Consider the following 22144-nt stretch of genomic DNA (forward strand, 5'->3'; position numbering starts at 1 on the left):
CTGGCTTGCTCTTCAAGCTCGCTCAATAAAGATGCAGAACAATATAGACTAGAAAATTGAAGGTGAAACATAACTCGTCTTTATGTAAGAAAATATAATATATCTTGATCACAAATTTCAAAGACTGTGTTTTAATAAAAAGAAAGGAAATATATGAAATATATATATGAATTAGTGAAAACACAAGTTTATCAAATTATTTAAGATTACAATGAATTAAATCCAAGAAAGTGAAGTTTGTCCTGTAGATGATTAATTAATCATTCAGGGTGGATTTGAGTTAAACTTGGAACGTAACTAAACAAAAATGGCCAATTTGAAGCGAGTCCTAAATTCACTTGTCTCACTTGATTGTCCAGTCCAACAATGAAAACCATGTTATTGCCGTCGGTTCCATTATCAATACACACGAGGACTTTCTTGTCCTCACCGACCAAGAAGCTGACGCTTACGCAACGAAAACAATCAGTAACTAGATTCAAATCCACTGCTACGAGCATGCTCCACGACACCTTTTCCGTCTCATCGATATCATTTGTCACCCATATCTCTGTCCTTGATGATGTATTTATGGGATGTACTAACACGGAAACTTTCTCTTGCCTAAAAACCGATAAAGCCACAACTAGATAATCAGCTTCAGTACACTGAGAGGGAAGAGGCAGACGTCCAAATCTCTCTGTTGTATAATCAAAAGTGAGTAAGAATTCGACAAACTTTTCTTTTTTTCTCACAAGCAATCCAGTAACCCTTTCCCTTCAAGAACTTGCCGTTATCAATACATTCTAAGTTGCAATCAGGAGTGGCATCAAGAACTCTCCATGAATTAGAGTTAAATTCGTAGATTTCAAACCCTTTGTCGATCATATAACCCCAATAGCACAAGATTTTGTAGCTCTTATCACCCGCTTTGCTGTCTTGGTAAGATCCAAGAGCATAGTATTCGTTTTGCTTGTGGCCATGTCTTGTCTGCATCCACCTTTTTTGTCCAGTACACGGGTTCCAAACCACGATTCTAGTGCAATATTCGTCAATGCATAACAATAAGCCGTCGCAATGAAAGACCTCACAAACATCGAATTGATATAAATTGTTATAATACGGATCTGGTAGGCTAAACTCACCTTTAACCTCCACGGATGGAACAACTCCATGGAGATAATTGAGGCTCACGGAACAAACCCTAAACTCATTCAACATGAAAATCAGAAACTGTTTTGGGGATTAGTCCAAGTGATTTCTTGTGAATATTTTATCGTTGATTAAACTGTTCCATCGTTTACAAGTAGATCGTAACTGCCTCACAGATGCGGCTGGAACACGACAGAGTATCTTCTCTAGCAGATCGTTTGGTAGGTCTGACATTATCATCATCCTTGTGATTAAATTACTTATTACAATAAAAAAATAGTGACGCTGGCTAGTACTTATGTAGGGTTTCCGGTTCGGTTTTCTGGTCTTGTATTTTAACCGGCAAGCAATACAGAACCGGGTGGTTTATTGTCTAAATTAAGACCATCATGAATCGATCGGTTGTTCCATCGTCTCCCCCAAAACCCTCTAAAACCCTGATTTTGAATTTTGGATTAAACCCTAAAAAATGTCGAAATGGAGAATTGCGACTGCGACGCTCCATCGACATCTCCAATCCCAATCGCCTACGATCTCTTCCTTCAAGGATCCGACCAAATCCTTGTCTTCGGCGGCGGTTGCGGCGGCTCATCAGTGTCGCGGTTACAGTACAGCTCAGACAGATGATTCAAGTGGGAAATGGGTAACTTTACCTTCTTTTTATCCCACCGTCGATGGCAACGCCGTAGGAAAGGAGCTCACTTCCGACGGAGACTCAATCAAAGGTTCAACGGATGGGTCAAACACAACGGCGCTTAGGTGGATACTTCGTTGTCGTCCCGATTTACCCAGGACTCTCGTTCAGAAACTCTTTCGTTTAAGACAGGTTCTACTCTATATTTCAAATCTTGTCTTAAACTCCTAATTGTTGTCAGTTTCTTACAATGTAATTGATTCAGGTTAGGAGAGAAATGACTCTGAGTTGTGATAATGATCTTCTACAAAGAAGCAAGCTTAAAAGGGTAAATACTATTCTGTGATCTATTGATTGTAAACAAGAACTGTTTTTTTAGAAAAGCTGCTTTTATCATCTGATGGTCTTTGATTTCTGAACCTTGAAGGTGGCAGCTAAGGAATCTTTGAATGTAGGAGATAGAATTTTCCTTCCTCTGTCTGTAGACAATGTTGCGCCGCCGCAGCCGACTGCTACTAAGAAAGAACACTTCCGTTGTAGTGAAGAAGAACGCAAATTCGTTTGCAGTTTGGTGTTGTACAAGGTTTTGAAACTCACTATACTTTTGGTTTGTTTTTTGCTTATATCGATGTTATATTGGTTGATAGATCTGAACTGAGTGAGTTAATAAAATGTGGCAGGATCCATCCATTATTGTTCTGAATAAACCGCATGGTATGGCTGTTCAAGTAAGTATGTTATATTTTGCATTCTGATGGATTATAGATCATGTTCATGGAGCTTGTGGATATTGATAATGCTCTTACATAGGGTGGGACTGGGATCAAGACCAGTATCGATGAACTCGCTGCCACTTGCTTGACATTTGATAAATCAGAATCTCCCCGTCTGGTTAGTTAAGATTTATAGTGTGCCTATTTAGAAATTGTATGAAGGTTTTGTGGAACCTAGTTCTTCTGCCTTATGCAAGTACGGTGTATGTGTTAGGTGCATAGACTTGACAGAGACTGTACTGGACTTTTGGTGTTGGCAAGAACACAGACGGCTGCAACCGTTCTTCATTCCATATTCCGCGAGAAAACAACTGGTGCATCCGCATATGTAAAATCCTCTGCTTTCTCTCAGAACTTACACATAAATTTCTCACACCAATGACTGTTCTCTTATTTCTTAGGGTGTCAAAAAGAACATAAAATCCTTGAAAAGAAAATATATGGCACTTGTAATCGGGTGTCCGAGACGTAAAAAGGGACAGATTTCAGCGCCACTCAGAAAGGTCAGTCTACAGTCTCTTTTAGCTAGAGTGTTTCTGTTTCATCCATTGAAGTTTTAGTCTATTTGATTTGTTTGTTCACACGCAATCTGTTTCTTTAGTTGCTTTACTAGAGTCAAATTGTAAGCTAAAAACATATGTGGAATATCTGAGTAGGTGGTTGTGGATGATGGCAAATCTGATCGTATCACAGTTGATGACAATGGGGAACTCGTTTCTACTCAGCATGCTATCACCGAGTACCGAGTGATTGAATCTTCACCACATGGTCAGTGGGACAAATTAGATTTTCTTTTCAGTCATGCTTAAATAAAATGATTTGGCCTTGAGTTTTTAGCACATTGTTAATTTGTAGGATACACATGGCTTGAACTTCGACCTTTAACCGGGAGAAAACATCAGGTCTTTGAAATATTCAGTTTAATGTTTCAACGTTCTCTCTTTTAGTTTCTGTTTCTTGACAATCTGTTTGCAACTGTTCTTCGTTGCAACAGCTTCGTGTACACTGCGCAGAAGTTCTAGGAACACCGATAGTTGGGGACTATAAATATGGATGGCAAGCTCATAAAACCCGGGAACCATTAGTCTCTTCAGAAAACACCCCGACCAAGCAATCATCATCTCCTTTTGGCTTGGATCTGGATGGTGGAGATGTCTCTTCAAAACAGCCACACCTTCATCTCCACTCAAAGCAAATCGACCTGCCAAACATATCTCAGCTCTTGGAGAAAATGGAGCTTTCTTCAGATTCTGATATTTCGGATATCGGTAGCCTCAAATTCGATGCTCCATTGCCTAGTCATATGCAGCTAAGTTTTAATTTGTTGAAATCTAAAGTCGACGAAACTTGTGACAAAAACTAGAATTTTTTTAGTGAGCCCCCAAGCTTTCTTCTTTGTGTTCCTGAGGCTCCCAAGTAGTCACTGTGTTGTCTCTCTTTGGACCTTGAATATTCTCATACAAAGATAAATAAATTAGATTTTGAGTGACATTCTCATATAATTGAATGATTATTATTCGTATGATTGACACAATTAGCGCGTTTTGGATTCATGCAACAGTTGTTTCAAACAACTTGTTTGACTAAAGTAGCTACATTCTCATATATTGTTATCTTTAAAAATATATGTCGCTCTCTGTAAAACGAAAGGTGGGTAGACGAAATAGCTATGAACAATTCAATATGAATATCGGCAACTCAGTACCTAACCGAACAACAAAGACTGGTTGGTATTTTAAAAATTATTGGAAAAAAAAAGGAAAAAATCTAAAATTTAACAATTGTGAATTATCTTGTCTGAAAAGTAAGTTGATGACATGGCGCAGCATGGTTGGATAGACTTCAGAAATCAGAACAAAAGAGTAGCGTGGAATCTTTTACCAACTACACTTTTTAGTACATCATCACCTACTCCCCTCTCCTTGGTGGCTTTGATCAAACGTCTTATTTCAGTCAGAAGTACAATTGAGAATAAAATAAAAAATTATCCCTTAAATATACACAAAACAAATACTACTACTTTATAATGTACGTATATAAAATTATGAAGAGTATTAAGCTAACAAGTTACCCGTAACGCCACCGGCCGAAAAAACTAATAATCATGTTTTACTTCATTAAAAAACAAGAATAGCCACCTGAATTGATGATGGTGTCGTATCTTTTTTCTCAGCCTAGCTTTATTTGTATAGTTCCTATACAGATGTATAAGATATGTATCTATGCATGTCCAAATCATGGTCCACATTTAAAAAAAATATCTATATTCAAATTCGAGGTTGGCTAAGTTGTTACCAAACTCACTACGCTACGTTATTTTTTTTGTTTGTGTTGAAAATTTAGCTAAAAGCAAGTTGTAGTTGACATGTAATTTCTACTATTTGTTTTTTTTCGTTTAAATTCAATTTTGGAAAAAAAAAAAACATAGTTCTCTTTGGTTCCATTATTTTCTATCTTGATACTCGGTAGTAGCTAGGTTGTATAACATAAATGTAAGTATATCACCACAATAACAAATAATGGTTGTACCACTGGAAAAATAAGAAAAGATAAGAGGTTTGGTTGGTCGAGCTTAATTACTGATTAAAAAAGGCATGTCCACCAAAAACATTAAAACAATATCCCAAGTTTCCTCCTCTCTTTTGGAATTATAAAATATTTTTTTCCTCATTTTCTCTGTATATAACATTTGTCAACAGACTGCCTTTAGAGTCATGTTTCCATAGACACACTGCACACATAAAATCTCTCAACATTACATTATAGAAACAAACAAAAAAATAGTCGGAGAAACCAGAGAAAACAAAACAAAATGGGAAGTGAAGGAGGAGAAAAGAAGGCTTTAGGATGGGCTGCAAGAGATCCTTCTGGTGTTCTTGCTCCTTACTCCTACACTTTAAGGTTTTTTTTTTTTTGTTTCTCTTCTCGTTACTTATGTAATGTAACTTTTATGGTTTTGATTATATTGTCTCTCAAAGAGTTATCTGAACTTCTTTTTTTTTTTCTTTTTTAAAAATCTTGGATTAATTTTGTTAATATAGGAGCACAGGGGCAGATGATGTGTATATAAAGGTTATATGTTGTGGAATTTGCCATACTGATATCCACCAGATTAAAAATGATCTTGGAATGTCCAATTATCCTATGGTTCCTGGGTAAATTTCTTCTTAACTCTCTTTTCTTATTCTGATCTTTTTGTCTTCAATATATATAATCTTTCTTGGTGCCCATTTTCTTTCTATTTTTTTTTTTAAATAAGTCATTGATTGACTTCAGTTTAGACCCCAATCATATATAAATAATTTCAGATTTGTATAGGTTACTAAATCTTTTTAACTTGGAGTTAATTGTAGTTATGCATGTAATTTTGAACGATTTGTGGTGTGACTGAGGATTTTTCGTCTAAAGTTGACTTGACATTATTGTTTGAAGATAACTGAATGTGCTATTGTCACACACTTGTACATCTGACATTTGTTTTGTAAACCACATCTTTCACTCTTGTCCACTATGTAGACTTTTCAATTATTATGCAAACAAGGTAGTTGAATTCTACTAGCACGATCCAGTAAATAAAATTAAAAGTGTAATTTTTATTTGCAGGCACGAGGTGGTAGGTGAGGTGGTGGAAGTGGGATCAGATGTGAGCAAGTTTACTGTAGGAGATGTTGTCGGTGTCGGTGTGATCGTGGGATGTTGCGGAAGCTGCAAGCCCTGCAGCTCAGACCTGGAGCAGTACTGTAACAAGAGAGTCTGGAGTTACAACGATGTCTACACTGACGGAAAACCCACTCAAGGTGGCTTCGCCGACACCATGATCGTTAATCAAAAGTAAGCGCACACACATGCATACACACACACACACACACCTTTCTTGTTTCACAAGAAAACACAGAGCATTTGTTTCTTTATTCACAAGTAACCTACTTTTTTGGTCAATCAAAAGGTTTGTTGTGAAGATCCCCGAAGGAATGGCAGTGGAACAGGCTGCACCGCTGCTCTGTGCGGGAGTAACGGTCTACAGTCCGTTGAGCCATTTTGGTCTCATGGCAAGTGGGCTGAAAGGAGGGATACTAGGGTTAGGTGGAGTAGGGCACATGGGTGTGAAGATAGCAAAAGCAATGGGACATCACGTGACTGTGATAAGCTCATCAAACAAGAAGAAAGAAGAAGCAATGGAACATTTAGGTGCTGACGACTACGTAGTAAGCTCCGATCCAGCAGAGATGCAAAGACTCGCAGATTCTCTTGACTACATCATCGACACCGTACCAGTGTTTCACCCTCTCGAGCCTTACTTAGCTTGTCTTAAACTCGACGGGAAACTGATTCTCATGGGAGTTATCAACACTCCTCTCCAGTTCTTGACTCCTCTCGTCATTCTTGGTAAGTCTAATATCTTGTGTGTGTTTTTAAAATCATGTCTAATAACAAGAAAATTAGATAGCTAAAATTGATAATTTTTGACAGGGAGGAAAGTGATATCGGGAAGCTTCATAGGGAGTATAAAAGAGACAGAGGAAGTGTTGGCCTTCTGCAAAGAGAAAGGGCTAACGTCGACGATCGAAGTAGTGAAGATGGATGAGCTTAACACTGCGTTTGAGAGGCTTCACAAGAACGATGTTCGTTACAGATTCGTCGTTGACGTCGCAGGAAGTAACCTCGTGGAGGAGGCTGCAACAAACTAAAAACTTACTAAACAATGTTATGGGCCTATTATAGGTCCAACGAACGTTTGTTGTGTCTTTTTTTAAAAAAATGGTTCAAAGAAAAACGAATGCTTATGTGATTTTAATGTCACTGTTCTGTTTACATACATTGGTTTGTCACAAAAAAAAAAAAGAAAAAAACAAAAATATGAGCATATAATTTTCTCCAACTCTTAATTTGATAATTCAAAGTTGTTAAACTATGACTCTCAGTTTAAATAATAAAATTAAAAATGAAATCTTTCGGTGTCTTCTTTATAATTGCCAACCAACTTTGGGCTAAAAGTATTATAGAAGGCAAAAGTTTTAATAATTAAAAAGAAAAAATAAAGAAACAAAAATTACTTTTAAATTTGATACAACTAATTAAAATTATCTTAAAACTTTGTCGCCGAAGCGTAAAGGAAAAATCTTTAATCTTTTTTTTTTTGATGTACGAAGAGAGGAGGCACGATTCATCATCATCATCATTCAAAGCAGTTGCGTTGTTCGGCGATCACCAAGCAAATCTTTCGACTCAAGACATCGATTCGTAAAATTTCATTTTGCCTTTACAATTACAAACTTCTATGCGGAAGAACCCTAACTGATCCGCCATGGGAGATTCCGTTTCTGTTCATCAATCTCTTGGTGGTGGCTCAGGTTTGTCTCATTATCATTAGTTGTGTTCATCTTAACCCAAATTTGGGTTCTTTACAATTGGCTATCGAAGTCGTCGTGGCTCTTCGAGTTTCAGTTCCGATTCAATCGATTTCTACGTTGGTTTGGGGTACTGCTGGATTGATCGATTACGTTTTAGGGTTTTGTTCGATTGTTAAGTGCATTTGGGAAAGTTTTAAATTTGATCATAGTTTTTTTTTTTTTTTTTTTTTATCAAATTTGACGTTTTTTTTAAGGGACATTTAAGAATCTCTCGACATGTGAACGTTTGTGTTCTTAAATGCTAAAATTGAGTTTTGAATCTTTTGGGTGGTACTGGGAAAATTCTGCAGTTGCTGATTTGCTGTTATGGAGAAACCGGACTGGTGCAGTGATTTTGCTAGTTGCTTCTACCGGGTTTTGGTTCTTATTCGAGAGAGCTGGATACAATCTCTTGTCTTTCGTCTCCAATGTTCTGCTTCTTCTTGTTGCGATCCTCTTCTTGTGGGCTAAGTCTGCTACAGTACTCAACCGGTAATCTCTGGCTCTTTCTTTTTTTTTTTAGGTGTGTTTTGTTATGAGAAAAGATGAAACCTTTATGTGGCATTGCTGGATTTTCTTGGTAGTAGAGAGAGTGCATTAGCTTAAACATCTACCTATAATGTATTTTAAGTTACTGCTTCACCATTTGAAACTATGAAAGCTTAAGATCACTGGAACTGTGATGTAAGAAGTCGTGTCATGTGTTTGTCTATTGACTTATTCTTATAAGTAAAAGTTCCATGTTGCAGACCCTTGCCTCCAGTTCCGAATATGGAAATCCCTGAGGAGTTTGCGATCAAGGCTGCTGATGATCTTCGGGGATGTATCAATTATGTGCTGTCAATTGCAAGTGATATCACCATAGCTAGAAGTCCGATTCGTCTCCTTCAGGTTATAGTCTAATCTTTAATTTCACAACTTGGTTAAACTGGTTATTGTATATTATTGAATCTGGATATTTTCTGCATTTTATGTATCACACGGTTAACATATCGTTGGTTTGTTGCTGTGAAACAGGTTTCATTTGTCTTGTTGGTTATCTCCTATGTTGGGACCTTGATCAACTCTCTCACTCTTGTCTACATTGGTGAGCGGCTAACTTTTTCTTTTGTGTTTATATCTTGCTCGATAACTTGATATGAGTAATTAATGCGTCTCTGTTTTGTATGTGTCTTGCAGGAGTTCTGCTCAGCCTTTCTTTTCCTATAGTGTATGAGACATACCAAGACCACATTGATGATAAACTGAATTCGACTTCTAAATTCGTTCGAAGTGTCTCAAGAAAGTTTCCAATGCCCGTAAGCAAAGAGAAAAAACATCAGTAGGTACTAGAGTGTAAGTCTGAACAATTGAATCGTTTTGGTTCCAAGGTTTAAGAAAAAAAGAGTTAGTTTTCGACTGTGGTTTTACTCAACCGCTGCAGGTGATAAAAAAAAAAAACTATTTGTTCACAAGACTAATTACTGCAAGCCAGCTTTAAAACACACACAACAAGGAGCCGTCACTGTAATGCTACAAGAGCCAGCGGAAAAAAGTGAATTACACACAGTACAGTACAGATTTTAGTTCATTTCTTTCTGTTTCTCTTTATCTGAGTTCTTCTTCTTTAGTCTGTGTTGGCTCTGTTCTAGATTCTTGAAGTTTTGGGTTTCTTTTTTTTTTTTATTTGGCCAATACAATTTGGTGTTTTTAGTTTTACACGAATGCTTTGTGGCATTATTGTTGCAGTAGAATCCAAAAAAGATGAATCTTAAGAAAGTTTGAAGGTTATGTTTCCTATTCTAAAATTAATTTGATATGAATTTGTTGATTTTAATGGTTGGTTACAAAAATATTTAAAATCACTTAATATGGTTCTTTTGCACATAATATAATGTATAAATGATTGGTTACAGAAATTGTATTTTTATTCTGTAGTAGGAAAATAAAAAAGATTATAATAAAGTTATTATATTTCTTCTATATATAAAGTTTGAAAAATCAACCAAGCAGTGAGGATATGGGGGAATCCACAACAACACACTTAAACCCCACAAAAGCCAACCCCTGAAGATGATGCCCATATCTCTCTCTCTACTCTGTTGCAGACGATACATACACCTCTACTTACATTCCCCTCTATAGATTCCCGCCATCTCTATGTCGACGACGACGCTTCTGAATCTATCATCGATCTTCTCCTCAAGGCTCGTCACTACTCCCTCCTTCCGTCAGAGGCGACGTATCATCCTCGTTACTACGTCTTGTACCGGAGGAGGAGGAGGAGGGAAGCCGACGATTCTCGTAACGGAGAAGCTCGGCCAAGCGGGGATTGATCTGCTAAAAAAGTACGCTAATGTGGATTGCTCTTATGATCTGAGTCTCGAGGAGATTTGCACGAAGATCTCTCTATGTGATGCGCTTATCGTGAGGAGTGGTACTAAAGTTGGTAGAGATGTGTTTGAGTCTTCGCGAGGAAGGCTTAAGGTTGTTGGACGCGCTGGAGTTGGGATTGATAACGTTGATTTGGCTGCTGCCACTGAGTATGGTTGTTTGGTTGTCAATGCTCCCACTGCTAACACCGTCGCTGCTGCTGAGCACGGTATTGCTCTTTTGACCGCCATGGCTAGGAATGTTGCTCAAGCTGATGCTTCTATCAAAGCTGGTTAGTTTCAAACTCTGATTCTGGAGTTATTGTATGTTCTGTATTTGAGTTATTGCGATTGTGAAATGGTTAGAGATGTGAGTGTTTTGTTTGCAGGGAAGTGGACGAGAAACAAGTATATAGGTGTTTCACTTGTGGGGAAGACTCTTGCTATTCTTGGTTTTGGTAAAGTTGGATCAGAGGTTGCTAGACGAGCTAGGGGACTTGGGATGCATGTCATTACGCATGATCCTTATGCACCAGCGGACCGTGCACGTGCCATTGGTGTGGAGTTAGTTAGCTTTGAAGTAGCTATTTCAACTGCAGACTTTATCTCTTTGCATTTGCCTCTCACTGCTGCTACTTCGAAGCTTCTGAATGATGAGACGTTTGCGAGAATGAAAAAAGGTGTGCGTATTGTTAATGTTGCTCGTGGTGGAGTTATTGACGAGGAAGCTCTTTTGAGAGCGCTTGATTCGGGTATTGTTGCTCAGGCAGCTCTTGATGTTTTCACTGTTGAGCCACCTGTTAAGGATAACAAGTTGGTGTTACATGAGAGTGTTACTGCCACGCCTCATCTTGGTGCCAGTACCATGGAGGCTCAGGTATTACATACTCTATATACACGATTTTGCCTTAACTGCATTTAGTTCTTCTCACCTGAAAATTTACCTGGCGCCTAGGAAGGAGTGGCTATCGAAGTCGCAGAAGCTGTTATTGGGGCTCTGAGAGGAGAACTTGCTGCTACCGCCGTCAATGCACCAATGGTTCCACTAGAGGTAATTTCAAGTCTCATTATTCTAGTTCTTGGTGATATTTCAAGTAATGATTTTGATTTGTCCTGCAAATTCTTTGACATTGTTCAGTGGCTATCTGTTTTCAGGTATTGAGGGAGCTGAAACCGTACGTTGTGCTGGCTGAGAAGCTTGGGAGGCTAGCTGTACAATTGGTAACCGGTGGAAGCGGTGTGAATGCTGTGAAAGTGACTTATGCTTCTTCGAGAGCTCCTGATGATCTTGACACTAGACTTCTCCGTGCCATGGTCATAAAGGGACTCATCGAACCCATTTCCAGCGTATTCATAAACCTGGTTAACTCTGATTATGTTGCTAAACAACGAGGAGTCAAAATCTCAGAAGAACGTATGGTTCTAGACGGCTCACCAGAGAATCCAATTGAATACATAACTGTTCGGATCGCAAACGTAGAATCAAGATTCGCCAGTGCGTTATCAGAGTCTGGTGAGATCAAAGTAGAAGGCAGAGTGAAACAAGGGGTTCCAAGTCTAACTAAAGTGGGGTTATTTGGTGTGGATGTGAGTTTAGAAGGGAGTGTGATTCTTTGCAGACAAGTTGATCAGCCTGGGATGATTGGTAGAGTTGCTAGCATCTTAGGAGATGAAAACGTGAATGTGAGCTTCATGAGTGTTGGTCGAATTGTTCCAGGGAAGCAAGCTGTGATGGCAATAGGAGTAGATGAACAACCAACCAAAGAGACTTTGAAGAAAATCGGAGACATTTCTGCCATTGAAGAGTTTGTTTTTCTTAAACTATAGGCTAATACTTTACATGGATGCACATAAAACCCCAAAAAGGGTAATACTCAAATTGGATGATTCATTCTGTATAATGATTATACAATCGAGTGTATATGAAACAAATTACATAGTTGATTATTTTCCAAAGAGCATGTCGACGAAATGATATGTTACTATTGCAGCCAGCCAGAGATTTTGCCTTTGTCCTGTTTTCTCAAGAGAAGGAACACAGAGATTGATGCACCTTATGAACCGGGGAGAAATGGGATCTGAGCCACCGTTGTTGGGATCGACAAATGAAGATTATGAACTGCAAGGTAAGCCGCAATACCAGCAGCATAACCAGCAAAAGCAAAACCACTAACCTGCATGGAGGAAACAAAAACTTAAGTTTCTTGTTCATAGCCTCAAGAGTATTGAGTTTCAGTTTGTGTAGTTAAACCTTAGAAAAGCCAGAAGAATGTATCTTACCTTTCGGAAGTACCAAAAGAAATCAACTTTCTCCATCCCCATGAAGGCTACACCAGCAGCAGAACCGATGACAAGCATGGAACCACCAGTGCCGGCGCAGAATGCAATGAGCTGCCAAAATTCAGAATCTTGAGGGAATGCTGTGAGATCATACATCCCCATAGTAGCTGCAACCAATGGAACATTGTCTATGATTGCTGATACAACACCGATAGCACTTGCGATTAGCTCAACATTGGGTATATTAGCATCAAGGTAGTTTGCAATCTCTCGGAGGATCCCAGCTGCCTCAAGGCTGAAGAATGAGTAAGAACATCACAAAATATTTTGAATTAGTGAGAGTAGTGGAACATTAGAGTTTGGAGATGATCAGTTGATTTAATACCTGCTAACAGACAAAAGAATCCCCAGGAAAAACAGAGCGCCTTGTGTGTCAATTCGAGATAAGGCCTGAGGTACTTTGAGCTTTTGTCTTTCTGATTCACCGTAATGAATGGCATCCGTCAAAATCCAGAGAACTCCAAGACCCAACAAGATACCCATGTAAGGAGGTAATCCAGTAAGAGCTTTAAAGACCGGAACAAATACCAATGCTCCAAGGCCAACTCCAAAAACTAGCTTTCCTCTTGGAGCCATCTTTTCAGAAGCCATTACATCTTTAGAATCTTGTTCCTTTCCATTTACCTCACTGAGGAAGAAAATTAAACTTGCATAAATCAGTCTTTGCAGTGCAAACATTTACGTGACAACCGAAGGCCAACATAGTCTCCCGTTCTGTTTGAGAATGCAAGAACTTATAACCTGGTTAAGGACAAGAGGGCTAGTGGAACAGCAAGAGAAACGGCAGAAGGTATAAATAGGTCCTGAAAGGAAAGAATGTAAACCTCCATCAGGGATTTTAAAATCGATGATCAAATAGGTGAATACTTTTACACTTTTGTCTATACAGTTCAAACTCCTGGGAGCATGTTGGAGTAACAAAAAGCAGCTGTTGTACCATGATCACAATAAGAAGCTCCAACAAAGGCTTTAAAACATAAAGTAACTACAGAACCACTGGGGCTTAGGCCAAACTTTACTTTCTTTCTTTCCGAGACAAATACAAAATCCATGAACTTCCTATATCCAAAACCCGATACACTAGTGAAAGGAACCTTAGTTGTAAGCTGTAACCTCCGCCACTTTCAGAATCAAGCTCCTTACTAAACAACCAACCTAAACTCATGAACTATACAGTCCTACTTCTAAACATTCGACGTTCCTTACAGTGTGTGTGACTTGCACTTAAGAAAGGAAATGAGGTATTGTGATAACATTAACTGACTATCTGAGAAGAGAAGGAGTACCAGCATAGTCGGTAAGGTGGATATTTGACCATGAATCCATAACATAGTTGTAGTAACATCACCAATTGGAGTCCATGCTCCTCCTGCATTTGCTGCTATTACCACAACAGCTCCTAGAAGTCTGCCATTGGTTTACTGAGCGTGTCAACTAACAATATTTCGATAATAACACTCAAAACAAAATAGAGTTTACAGCAACCGGTAAAACAAACTCGAAAATCTACATCATGGCATGGCCAATACGATTCCTTGATAATTTTAAGGTCTATATCTAAGTTCTAAGAAGTCAATATATTTTCCATTGTGAACAGCTTAACAAATAAACTAACTTATAGGAGCACTAAGAAAAGGTTTCCATACTTGCGGTATTCTGATTGAGGAACCAGTTTCCTCAGTAAAGAAACCATGACAATGGTAGAGGTCAGATTGTCTAGAATCGAACTGAGGAAAAAAGTCACGAAGCCGACCTGCAACACCATGTCAACTCTAAGAGTAAAGAGAATGTCCAGAGTAATAAAAAGAAGAAGAGGAGACTGAAGCGAACAATTTCCAAGAGAGAGAGATAAACATACCACCCATAAAAGTGTCTTTGGCTTCCGAGTAGTAATATTATCGGTAACCAACTTAAACCCTTGATGAGCATCAACTATCTCCACAATGGTCATTGCACCAAGCAAGAAAAATACAATTTCACTAACTTCAGCTGTTGCATGTTGAAGATCTAAAACAGCTATCTCAGTTGAAGGAGCCTATCACAAGAAAAATTCAAAATTCACAAATAAAATAAATAAATCATATACACATCAAGGACTCGATAGACAAATTGATGTCATTCATTCTTACCCCAATGCTCCGCACAACCCACAAACTCACAGCCATCAAAAGTCCTATTCCACTTTTATTAAAAGCTAAAGACTCTTCAAAGATGATTCCAGCGTATCCTATTACGAACAACAATGCCATAGCAATATCCTGTATCATGACATTGTCCAGAGATATAACAACTATTACCATTAATCCTTCATTTTGAGTTTGGAACCAACAGAACATAACACAAAGAATCAAACCTGATTAGCAGCAACCCAGGAATGATTAATGGCAGCTGTTCCTGTAAGAGCTGCTGCAAGAACAGCAAGCGCTTTGATTATATCTGTCTTTGGTTGGTAATTCGCCTCAAAGTAACTCGAACTAGGCTCATCAACCGAGCATATAGGGTCACATGTTCCTGATGAGTCCATCAAATCCTGTGGATCATATAACAAAGATACAAACTTTTATAAACTTTAGTAATGACCATCGATTACTAAACGCATTTTAGTGCTATTCCGATCACACCACTATATGAAATGAAAACTAATCCAATTTCAAAATCGTTGATGACCTACAAGTAACTGAATCAAAAGAGGAGATGGGTACTTGGCAAAATTGAATTTTGTAAAAGAGAGCATCGTGAGAACTCGAACCTCATCGTCATCGATTGGTTCATCGAGCGAAGGAGAAGAAGAAGAGATCTTTATCTTATCCTCTGCTCTAACGAGAACGCTATGTCTGGAAAGCCTCGAGCCTGATAACTTCGAGAAGGAGACATTTTGTGGCAATCGGGTCGAGAGAGAGATAGGGGATGACGTCGAGATGGCGTGTCTCTTCGTCAACTGATGCGGCGGCGTGAAGTGAGAGCCTATAGGAAACACCGCCATTGACGAACACCAGAGAGGTAGAAAGAGAGAGAGAGAGCGAACGAGAGAATAAAGAAGTGAAGACGGACTCTACTGAAGATGTGAAGAGGAAGCGAGAAAGTGATAAATTTATCACTTGCCGTCCGGCGAAGTAATGACACTATCGGAGACACAAATTGAAGTTTGTGAGTTTTGCAAATATTATCCTCAAATTTTGTGTGTTTTTGCAATCTAATCCTATAAAATAAGTTAATAATCTTGTAACACATTCCACTTTAAACGTTATAAACTATTAGTAGCATGCGATATGTGAATCTCATTGATGGCATATCAGCATATGGACAGTAGTATCTCACAAAGACAGAAACAATACTATAAATAGTAATCAATCTATTTCATATTTTTGTTCGAAGTTGGGACGTAACGTTATAAATTGGTTTAGTAAGATAAACAAACGTTTTGCACGTCTAACTAATGTGAGAGATGTGGTTTGGTGGCATCGCTACAATTTAGGTGAGTGAGTAAACAAAGCGTAGCCTTTCAGTTCCACCACTGCTCGACGTGACTGAGACGACATCGACGAAAAATTGAGACAAACTTGGACCAATTTAAATCTCATTTCTCATTCTACAAACACAAAAGATTTTTCAACTTTTTTTTTGCGTGAACAAGATGTTTCAACCTTTTTATGCCCCACCCATATAACCCCAAAAAAAAAAAACAAGAATGGGTGAAAACTTCGTAGAGCACTTTTACTAAAATAAGTTACTTCTTCAGCCAAAAAAACATAAAAGGCTACTAATATATTATATATATAATAATTAGCCTATGACAGTAGTCTTAAAATCCTTGATGATGCAGTGTCGACGGTGACGTAGTAGTAGTGTGACCCATCGTAGCAGGTGACCAGAAATCAGCGCCGTTGGAATTTTCCACGTGTACGGTGGATGAGACAGGTACTAGACATAACCCTCTGCTCCTCAAGTCTTTCGCTTTCATCGCCGCCATAACATCTCCGGTGACAACTCCACCGTCCTGACATCACCGACATGTCAGTATTCTCATTAGGGAACTGAAAATAAAAATAATAATTAGAGAGAGAGAGAGAGAGAGAGAGAGATGAGACTTACTACAAGAGTGTGGTTGATAAGATAAGGAGAGCAAAGGACTTGAATCTGATCTTGTAAGAATTTGATGTAACCCATCGCTTCATGCAACACAGAAGCTGCATCTGTCTGTCAATAGTAGTTTTTTTTTTTAAAGACCATTTAATTCTTTATCAGTCAGAAAAGTCAAAGTTAACTATTGCAAATAGTATCATTTATGGGATATTTTTTTGGTAGAGTGTTGTTGTTTATATTCTCTTTTTTTTTTACCTCACCCCTCCCAAAAAAAAAAAGTACACATTTCATTAATGTAATTTGTAATGATGATGGTTAAATAATAATACTAAATACTAATTCATTGATCAACAAGTTTCATAGTCTTTGATGTCTTTTTTGAAGTTCACATTGGATGCCAATTTTATGCTACACTACCCCAAATCGCGACTTCTTAAGTTTCCCTTTTGGAAAACTCAATATGAATATAATATTCAATAATTCTATAAAATTCTTTTAATTTCTTTTGGTTTTTATGGTTTGAAATCTATTAAGAGGTCTTGCTTTGCTTAAAATCCACAAAATAATTGAGGAGCATCATCATTATAAAAGTAAGAATCACCTTGCCGTATGGAGAAACCAACTGCTGTAACGCTGCGATTCTTTCCCCTAACCTTTCTTTCCTGACCTATTTTTTATATATTAACAACACACACACCAAATTATGAGTAAGTTTATATAAACATTATGGTTGAGAGAATAAAAAAAATGCAAGTCTTTTTAAATTATAATGCCACACCTTTACAGTTCCAACCCCAACTGATGATTTATCTTGATTTCGCTTGCATTTCTTACCCGGTTTGCGATTCTGATCCGGTTCATGCTCATTACCCGTTCCGGTTCTCTTCTTCTTCACAACACAAAACAGACATATCATCTTTTTTATACAGAACATAAAAAATCAAAAGAACAAAATGTTTAATTCTTTACATGCAAATGTAACTATGCAAGAAACAAAAAAAAAAAATCAGAAAAGAGAGACTTACGTTTGATGGTTTAGTAGATTTATCAACCGTGCAAGCGTCTTTAAAGTTCTTGCAATCATCGATCTTAATGCATGAAGGGTCAAGAACAGAGACTCCGGAGGAGGGAAGAGAAGAAGGTTCCAAGAAGAGCGAGGCGTCGTCGTTTTGATAGTCTCCGCTAAAACAGAGCATTCTTGAACCAGTTTTGCCAGAGAATACAAAACCTAAGCTGTCTTCTCCACCACCATCGCCACCACTACTACTCTCGTGTTGGTGGTCGGAGGAGCTGAGAACGCCATCCGAGAACATAAGAAGTTCGGAGAAGCTCGTGACTCCTTCAGCTTCCACCATAGCTAGGTCGTCGTGATCTTCTGCGGTATTATCTCCCATCGTGACTTTTTTTTTCTTCTTGATTTTCGTGGGAGAAGAAGAGGAAGAAGAAGAAAGAAACACAAGAGAAAGTGAGAAGAAACAGAAGAATTGTTTTGGTGAAATGTTTTCTCTCTTTACCTTTTTTAGGCTTGTATAACTTATATAATTTCACTCATGGCTGATGTATTTTTATAAATAAATAAATAAACAAACAATTATGAGTATTTTGAAAGAACACCTGTCTAAATTCTATAAAGGAAAAAAATATGTACTTGTTTCTGAAATCAGACAAATTATACTACTATTTATAATCAGTGGTTAAAAACAGTTTTATGACACTTGTATGGATATATTTCTGTAAACATTTGAGTCGATATGCAGAACAAAAAAGCACTGATTAGAGCTGTTTTAGTAGTTAAAGAGTGATGATTAGTGGAGATTGATAGTCGTAAAAAAGAGGGGTAGAAAGGGAATGAAAGAAAGTTGAAGAGAAGATTGAGTCAAAGCCACCTGGCCCGAGAAAACTGTAGTTTTTGATTTACTCGAAGCTCTCTCTCATGTTTCGTTTCTCACCTTTTTCTTTCTTAGTAACTGCTGCTTTCTTTTTTTCTGAGTTTTCTTCTTTCTTGAACTTAGACCATGTGCAATGGCGTGCACTTGAGCCGTCTCTCGTTTTTTTTTTTGTTTTAAAATAAATCAAAAATGCTTAATTCAGAAGAAACGTCTCTTAATTTGGGACGTTTTTTCGTCCGTCTACTTGAACACGTGGAAGGTGGTGATTGGGAGAAGACTTTTGATATCCTCAGGCTTTGCGTTTCGTCTCTGAAACTGATCAAGCTCCTCTTGTGGGAAAACTTCAGATTGCAGAGATGGAGAGATCTTGTGCCACCAGCGAACGAGTTAGCCGCCGTTGCATTGGGTAACGATTGACCCACGGTGCAGAGAGCCCAATTTTCCAACCCTGTTCTGATTAAATCGATTCTAGGTCGACTAGACGGCGGAGCTAGTCTCGCCGGTCAAAAAGTTCGAATCGGAGGGTGGGTTAAAACCGGAAGAGAGCAAGGGAAAGGGGCTTTTGCTTTCCTTGCGGTGAACGATGGATCTTGTCCAGCGAATCTTCAGGTTATGGTTGATTCGTCTCTTTATGATCTCTCTAAGTTGGTAGCGACGGGAACTTGTGTTACTGTTGATGGAGTTTTGAAGCTTCCTCCGGTGGTTGATGATTCAGCTTAGCGTTGAGAAGGTGATTGATGGAGGATAAGTATCCGCTTCCTTAGACTAAGTTGACTCTCGAGTTTCTCAGAGATATGCTTGCCTCTGTGTGTGTGTGTAGATGGGTAGATTCCCTGATAGTTTTTCCCCCTTTCCTCTTGGCTTGTTTGTTTTATAGGTGTCTTCTTTGTATTGTACAGGTAACTGCTTATCATCATGCTTCACCACGTACCTGTTTAAGAAAGCTTGATCGGTACATGCCAAAACAGAAGCCATTGGAGGGAGTTCACTTCCAAGTGATCCTTTAGACATGAGAGCTTTCACAACGTTGCACCTAGGTACAATCCTTTTCTCCATGCTGTAACCAAGTACCTGAGGGAACAAAGTCATGTCCTTTAGTGGCCAATTCATCTTCTTTACCACAAACTCAGTCTTCTTCTTCACCATCTCTGCAGAATAACCAATGCACTGAGGAAAGCACTTGACCATCATCACATACTCATCTCTGCTGAATCCTAAGCCTATAAATGTTTCCAAGGAGTTCAATATCTGCTGCTCTGAAGCACGTAAGCATAGTGGATTCTTCTTGACCACTAACAAGACCTCATCTTCGCACAGACCACACTTCTTTAAGGTATCAAATGTCTGAAATATCCTATTCTCTGAGTATCCAAGAAAGGCAGGACACTTCTTGAAAAGTTGCCATATATCGCTAACAGTTAAGCCAAACCTTTTATAGACATTGAAGTGTTCTTCTAGTCTTTTCTCGCTCAATCCTTAAACAATGCATAAAGCTTCCACAAACTTTGGGGTGGTGGGATCAAAACCCATCCCAACAACCTTCTTGAGTGATTCTTCAAACTTTTCTTTTCCACAGCAGACATGGTGATTAGAGATGAGCAATGAGAATAACAACCTTTGAGGCACACCCAATTCTCTCAAAACCAAAATATTTCTGATCTTATTCTCCTGCTTACTACCCTGTGGCAAAGAATGACACAACTTTTCAAACTTGGAACTCTTGTCCGCTTCTATAATCTCTTTGACGATATCATAGTATCTTCTGATACTTTTGCCCCCTTTCATTCCCAAGATTTTAGGAACTTTTGAAACAATCTCAGTGAGCTCAGAGCTTGAAGCTCCTCTTGACTGCAAAAACTTAAGCTTAGGAGCAAGTGTTTTCTTCTCTTACGGTAAGACCAAGAAGCCCGTTTGATGCAATTGTGTTTTTTTTTATTACTGATGTATAGCTAATTACAGCAGTTACTTGCAAGTTCTGCTCAACCAACATTACTTGAGTTGCATTCATGCTTAATTAGTTAATATGTTACTTGAGTTGCAGTCATCCTTAGGCAACAAGTGCAAAAAACAGAATTTGAATTTGGGGGACCAAAAACCATGGGACACCAATGCTCCTACTAGAAATAAGAAACTTTCAAAGTAATAATATTAAATTTGGGGGACCAAAAACCATGGGACACCAATGCCCATAGTCTTACACAAAACAAGTAATAAATGTCACACACACACATATTCATATTTAAGTAGTATTAGTATTCGATAAATCCATATTACAAAACCATACAAAGTTTGTTTTTAAATATTGCCATTATCATGTTTATTAGTAGTAGTTATGAATTTATGAACATACAGACACATAAAAGAACCACAGACACTTAAACTAAACAAAGAAGCAAATTTACTAACTGACATGTACCAGGTTCGACACGTGCAGAGACTCTGCAAACACGTGTGTGGTAGTAGGGAAGAAAAAAAAAACTGAAACTCCACGACTTGGCAAAACCACTAAAATAATAAAATACATAAGAGGAAAGGTCAAATTTTTGTCATAAAATGAACCAATCCAACTTTGTTTTTTTTTTCTTTTTAACTCCAGAAGCAAAAAACAATCGTAAAAGACTTTGTTTTTTGGTTAGGTTGGTTTCATATAAGATTTTTAGAGTTCCGACAAGGACCTAAAACTCTTAGGGCGTTAGACTACTATATGTAATTGATTTGTCCCTTTGCTATTGCTACATATATATTTGTAGTACCCAAACAATCCCTACTCTTTTGCTCGTTATTACTTCACACTGCCACAGCTCCTTTGATTGTGTGTGATTAGTTACTTTCATTACCCAAAGATAAAGATTAAGGATTGGGGATGTTTTCACACTCTTTAAGAATGTAAACATTTTTATTCAGGTTCATGGAAACAAACAAGAAGCTACTCAAACAAGACAAATGACCAATTCAAGCAGTCAAACACACATAAAAGTCAAGACAACAAAACGGAAAGAAAATTACACATGACCAACCTCTGTTCTTGATATAGCTATTAGAGTATTGATAAGACTTGAGTTCAAAAGTAGAATAACTGATAGTACCCATTTAACAAATCGTCCAAGCCTTCTCAGGGACATTACGTCGAACACATTGTGTGCGTCATCATTCAAAACAAATCTCCTTCAACCTCTTCCCCGCGGATTCGTCAATCGAATACTGCAAACGGTTGAAAATGGATAATTAGCGCAAAGGGTACCTAGAACTAGAATAGTATACGTTTTCAATAGAAACCCAGAATCTTTGTTACCTTCTTGAGTACCCAAAGTGAGTGATTGTAAGCTCGTTGGAAGAGTTCTTCCAGAGATGTTTCGCTTTGGTCGACCTCACGGTAATTAACGAAGTTCTCCCTGGCGTACTTGGCGTAATACGGCCTCGTGTCCGCCGGCAAAAGCCTCACCAGCCTTAAAACGCCGCCGTATACTCTCAGCACCTTCTTCATTTTCCTCTACCTTCTGATACACGTAACAAGTTCCGGACTAGTAGTACTGTGTCATAAACATTGATGGGC

The 22144-nt window shown here is 38.2% G+C and overlaps 7 protein-coding genes and 2 pseudogenes across 11 annotated transcripts; 4 read left to right on the forward strand and 5 right to left on the reverse strand.

The window, feature by feature from the left end:
- Window positions 1-260: 260 nt before the first annotated feature.
- LOC109129087 (putative F-box protein At5g47300 pseudogene) lies at window positions 261-1365 on the reverse strand (annotated as a pseudogene).
- Window positions 1366-1527: 162 nt separating this feature from the next.
- On the forward strand, window positions 1528-4029 carry LOC104746332 (RNA pseudouridine synthase 4, mitochondrial). Its single transcript, XM_010467787.2, has 10 exons — window positions 1528-1957; window positions 2031-2093; window positions 2193-2348; window positions 2446-2493; window positions 2576-2656; window positions 2753-2866; window positions 2940-3041; window positions 3195-3306; window positions 3394-3440; window positions 3533-4029. Exons 1-10 carry the CDS (start codon window positions 1601-1603, stop codon window positions 3899-3901), a joined length of 1449 nt encoding a protein of 482 aa, XP_010466089.2. The 5' UTR covers window positions 1528-1600; the 3' UTR covers window positions 3902-4029.
- An 883-nt stretch (window positions 4030-4912) lies between these two features.
- On the forward strand, window positions 4913-7312 carry LOC104746333 (cinnamyl alcohol dehydrogenase 4). Its single transcript, XM_010467788.3, has 5 exons — window positions 4913-5439; window positions 5580-5693; window positions 6142-6369; window positions 6485-6924; window positions 7009-7312. The coding sequence occupies exons 1-5, from the start codon at window positions 5351-5353 to the stop codon at window positions 7224-7226; spliced, it is 1089 nt and encodes a 362-aa protein (XP_010466090.1). The 5' UTR covers window positions 4913-5350; the 3' UTR covers window positions 7227-7312.
- Window positions 7313-7492: 180 nt separating this feature from the next.
- LOC109124454 (reticulon-like protein B11) lies at window positions 7493-9744 on the forward strand. Of its 3 annotated transcripts, none has more exons than XM_087489549.1 (6): window positions 7493-7889; window positions 8240-8420; window positions 8678-8819; window positions 8946-9015; window positions 9108-9263; window positions 9352-9744. In XM_087489549.1, the coding sequence occupies exons 1-5, from the start codon at window positions 7844-7846 to the stop codon at window positions 9251-9253; spliced, it is 585 nt and encodes a 194-aa protein (XP_087345675.1). In that variant the 5' UTR covers window positions 7493-7843; the 3' UTR covers window positions 9254-9263; window positions 9352-9744. The 3 variants fall into 3 exon arrangements, with proteins under 3 accessions (XP_087345675.1, XP_010466091.1, XP_087345676.1); XM_087489550.1 differs by having other exon boundaries at window positions 7535-7889; window positions 9108-9253; XM_010467789.2 differs by having other exon boundaries at window positions 9108-9744.
- On the forward strand, window positions 9352-12235 carry LOC104746336 (D-3-phosphoglycerate dehydrogenase 3, chloroplastic). Its single transcript, XM_010467792.3, has 4 exons — window positions 9352-10572; window positions 10669-11156; window positions 11235-11330; window positions 11435-12235. Exons 1-4 carry the CDS (start codon window positions 10068-10070, stop codon window positions 12104-12106), a joined length of 1761 nt encoding a protein of 586 aa, XP_010466094.1. The 5' UTR covers window positions 9352-10067; the 3' UTR covers window positions 12107-12235.
- LOC104765814 (sodium/proton antiporter 1) lies at window positions 12069-16001 on the reverse strand. The gene is made up of 10 exons (XM_010467790.3): window positions 15369-16001; window positions 14973-15149; window positions 14749-14877; window positions 14478-14654; window positions 14266-14372; window positions 13906-14026; window positions 13361-13422; window positions 12945-13247; window positions 12560-12854; window positions 12069-12453 (listed from the first exon to the last, which is right to left on the reverse strand). Exons 1-10 carry the CDS (start codon window positions 15600-15602, stop codon window positions 12334-12336), a joined length of 1725 nt encoding a protein of 574 aa, XP_010466092.1. The 5' UTR covers window positions 15603-16001; the 3' UTR covers window positions 12069-12333.
- Window positions 16002-16179: 178 nt separating this feature from the next.
- LOC104746339 (transcription factor bHLH113-like) lies at window positions 16180-18737 on the reverse strand. 2 transcript variants are annotated; one of them, XM_010467797.3, is made up of 5 exons: window positions 17728-18737; window positions 17481-17591; window positions 17304-17369; window positions 16712-16816; window positions 16180-16616 (listed from the first exon to the last, which is right to left on the reverse strand). In XM_010467797.3, exons 1-5 carry the CDS (start codon window positions 18094-18096, stop codon window positions 16422-16424), a joined length of 846 nt encoding a protein of 281 aa, XP_010466099.1. In that variant the 5' UTR covers window positions 18097-18737; the 3' UTR covers window positions 16180-16421. The 2 variants fall into 2 exon arrangements, with proteins under 2 accessions (XP_010466099.1, XP_010466100.1); XM_010467798.3 differs by having other exon boundaries at window positions 17481-17588; window positions 17728-18316.
- A 458-nt stretch (window positions 18738-19195) lies between these two features.
- LOC109129088 (uncharacterized) lies at window positions 19196-20581 on the reverse strand (annotated as a pseudogene). Its single transcript, XR_015581630.1, has 2 exons — window positions 20558-20581; window positions 19196-20472 (listed from the first exon to the last, which is right to left on the reverse strand). The product of XR_015581630.1 is annotated as an uncharacterized LOC109129088 (transcript).
- A 937-nt stretch (window positions 20582-21518) lies between these two features.
- On the reverse strand, window positions 21519-22127 carry LOC104746338 (LYR motif-containing protein At3g19508-like). The gene is made up of 2 exons (XM_010467796.3): window positions 21884-22127; window positions 21519-21792 (listed from the first exon to the last, which is right to left on the reverse strand). Exons 1-2 carry the CDS (start codon window positions 22073-22075, stop codon window positions 21739-21741), a joined length of 246 nt encoding a protein of 81 aa, XP_010466098.1. The 5' UTR covers window positions 22076-22127; the 3' UTR covers window positions 21519-21738.
- Window positions 22128-22144: the final 17 nt, after the last annotated feature.

The sequence above is a fragment of the Camelina sativa genome, chromosome 15, assembly GCF_030686135.1.
Source record: "Camelina sativa cultivar CO46 ecotype springtype chromosome 15, ASM3068613v1".
Lineage (NCBI taxonomy): Eukaryota > Viridiplantae > Streptophyta > Magnoliopsida > Brassicales > Brassicaceae > Camelina > Camelina sativa.

Coding starts and splice junctions, on each gene's coding strand:
- LOC104746332 (XM_010467787.2), top strand. CDS start 1,601: ATGTCGAAATGGAGAATTGCGACTGCGACGCTCCATCGACATCTCCAA. Junction 2,094..2,192: donor AAAGAAGCAAGCTTAAAAGG/GTAAATACTATT, acceptor TGAACCTTGAAG/GTGGCAGCTAAGGAATCTTT. Junction 3,441..3,532: donor TAACCGGGAGAAAACATCAG/GTCTTTGAAATA, acceptor TCGTTGCAACAG/CTTCGTGTACACTGCGCAGA.
- LOC104765814 (XM_010467790.3), bottom strand. CDS start 15,602: ATGGCGGTGTTTCCTATAGGCTCTCACTTCACGCCGCCGCATCAGTTG. Junction 14,878..14,972: donor CCTGGGTTGCTGCTAATCAG/GTTTGATTCTTT, acceptor GTCATGATACAG/GATATTGCTATGGCATTGTT. Junction 12,855..12,944: donor ATTCTTTTGTCTGTTAGCAG/GTATTAAATCAA, acceptor CTCATTCTTCAG/CCTTGAGGCAGCTGGGATCC.
- LOC109124454 (XM_010467789.2), top strand. CDS start 7,844: ATGGGAGATTCCGTTTCTGTTCATCAATCTCTTGGTGGTGGCTCAG. Junction 8,421..8,677: donor TCTGCTACAGTACTCAACCG/GTAATCTCTGGC, acceptor TCCATGTTGCAG/ACCCTTGCCTCCAGTTCCGA. Junction 8,820..8,945: donor GTCCGATTCGTCTCCTTCAG/GTTATAGTCTAA, acceptor GCTGTGAAACAG/GTTTCATTTGTCTTGTTGGT.
- LOC104746338 (XM_010467796.3), bottom strand. CDS start 22,075: ATGAAGAAGGTGCTGAGAGTATACGGCGGCGTTTTAAGGCTGGTGAGG. Junction 21,793..21,883: donor CACTTTGGGTACTCAAGAAG/GTAACAAAGATT, acceptor AACCGTTTGCAG/TATTCGATTGACGAATCCGC.
- LOC104746339 (XM_010467797.3), bottom strand. CDS start 18,096: ATGGGAGATAATACCGCAGAAGATCACGACGACCTAGCTATGGTGGAA. Junction 17,592..17,727: donor AATCTACTAAACCATCAAAC/GTAAGTCTCTCT, acceptor TGTGTTGTGAAG/AAGAAGAGAACCGGAACGGG. Junction 17,370..17,480: donor TTGGGGTTGGAACTGTAAAG/GTGTGGCATTAT, acceptor TATAAAAAATAG/GTCAGGAAAGAAAGGTTAGG.
- LOC104746336 (XM_010467792.3), top strand. CDS start 10,068: ATGTCGACGACGACGCTTCTGAATCTATCATCGATCTTCTCCTCAAGG. Junction 10,573..10,668: donor TGATGCTTCTATCAAAGCTG/GTTAGTTTCAAA, acceptor TTTTGTTTGCAG/GGAAGTGGACGAGAAACAAG. Junction 11,157..11,234: donor CCAGTACCATGGAGGCTCAG/GTATTACATACT, acceptor CCTGGCGCCTAG/GAAGGAGTGGCTATCGAAGT.
- LOC104746333 (XM_010467788.3), top strand. CDS start 5,351: ATGGGAAGTGAAGGAGGAGAAAAGAAGGCTTTAGGATGGGCTGCAAGA. Junction 5,440..5,579: donor CCTTACTCCTACACTTTAAG/GTTTTTTTTTTT, acceptor TTGTTAATATAG/GAGCACAGGGGCAGATGATG. Junction 6,925..7,008: donor GACTCCTCTCGTCATTCTTG/GTAAGTCTAATA, acceptor AATTTTTGACAG/GGAGGAAAGTGATATCGGGA.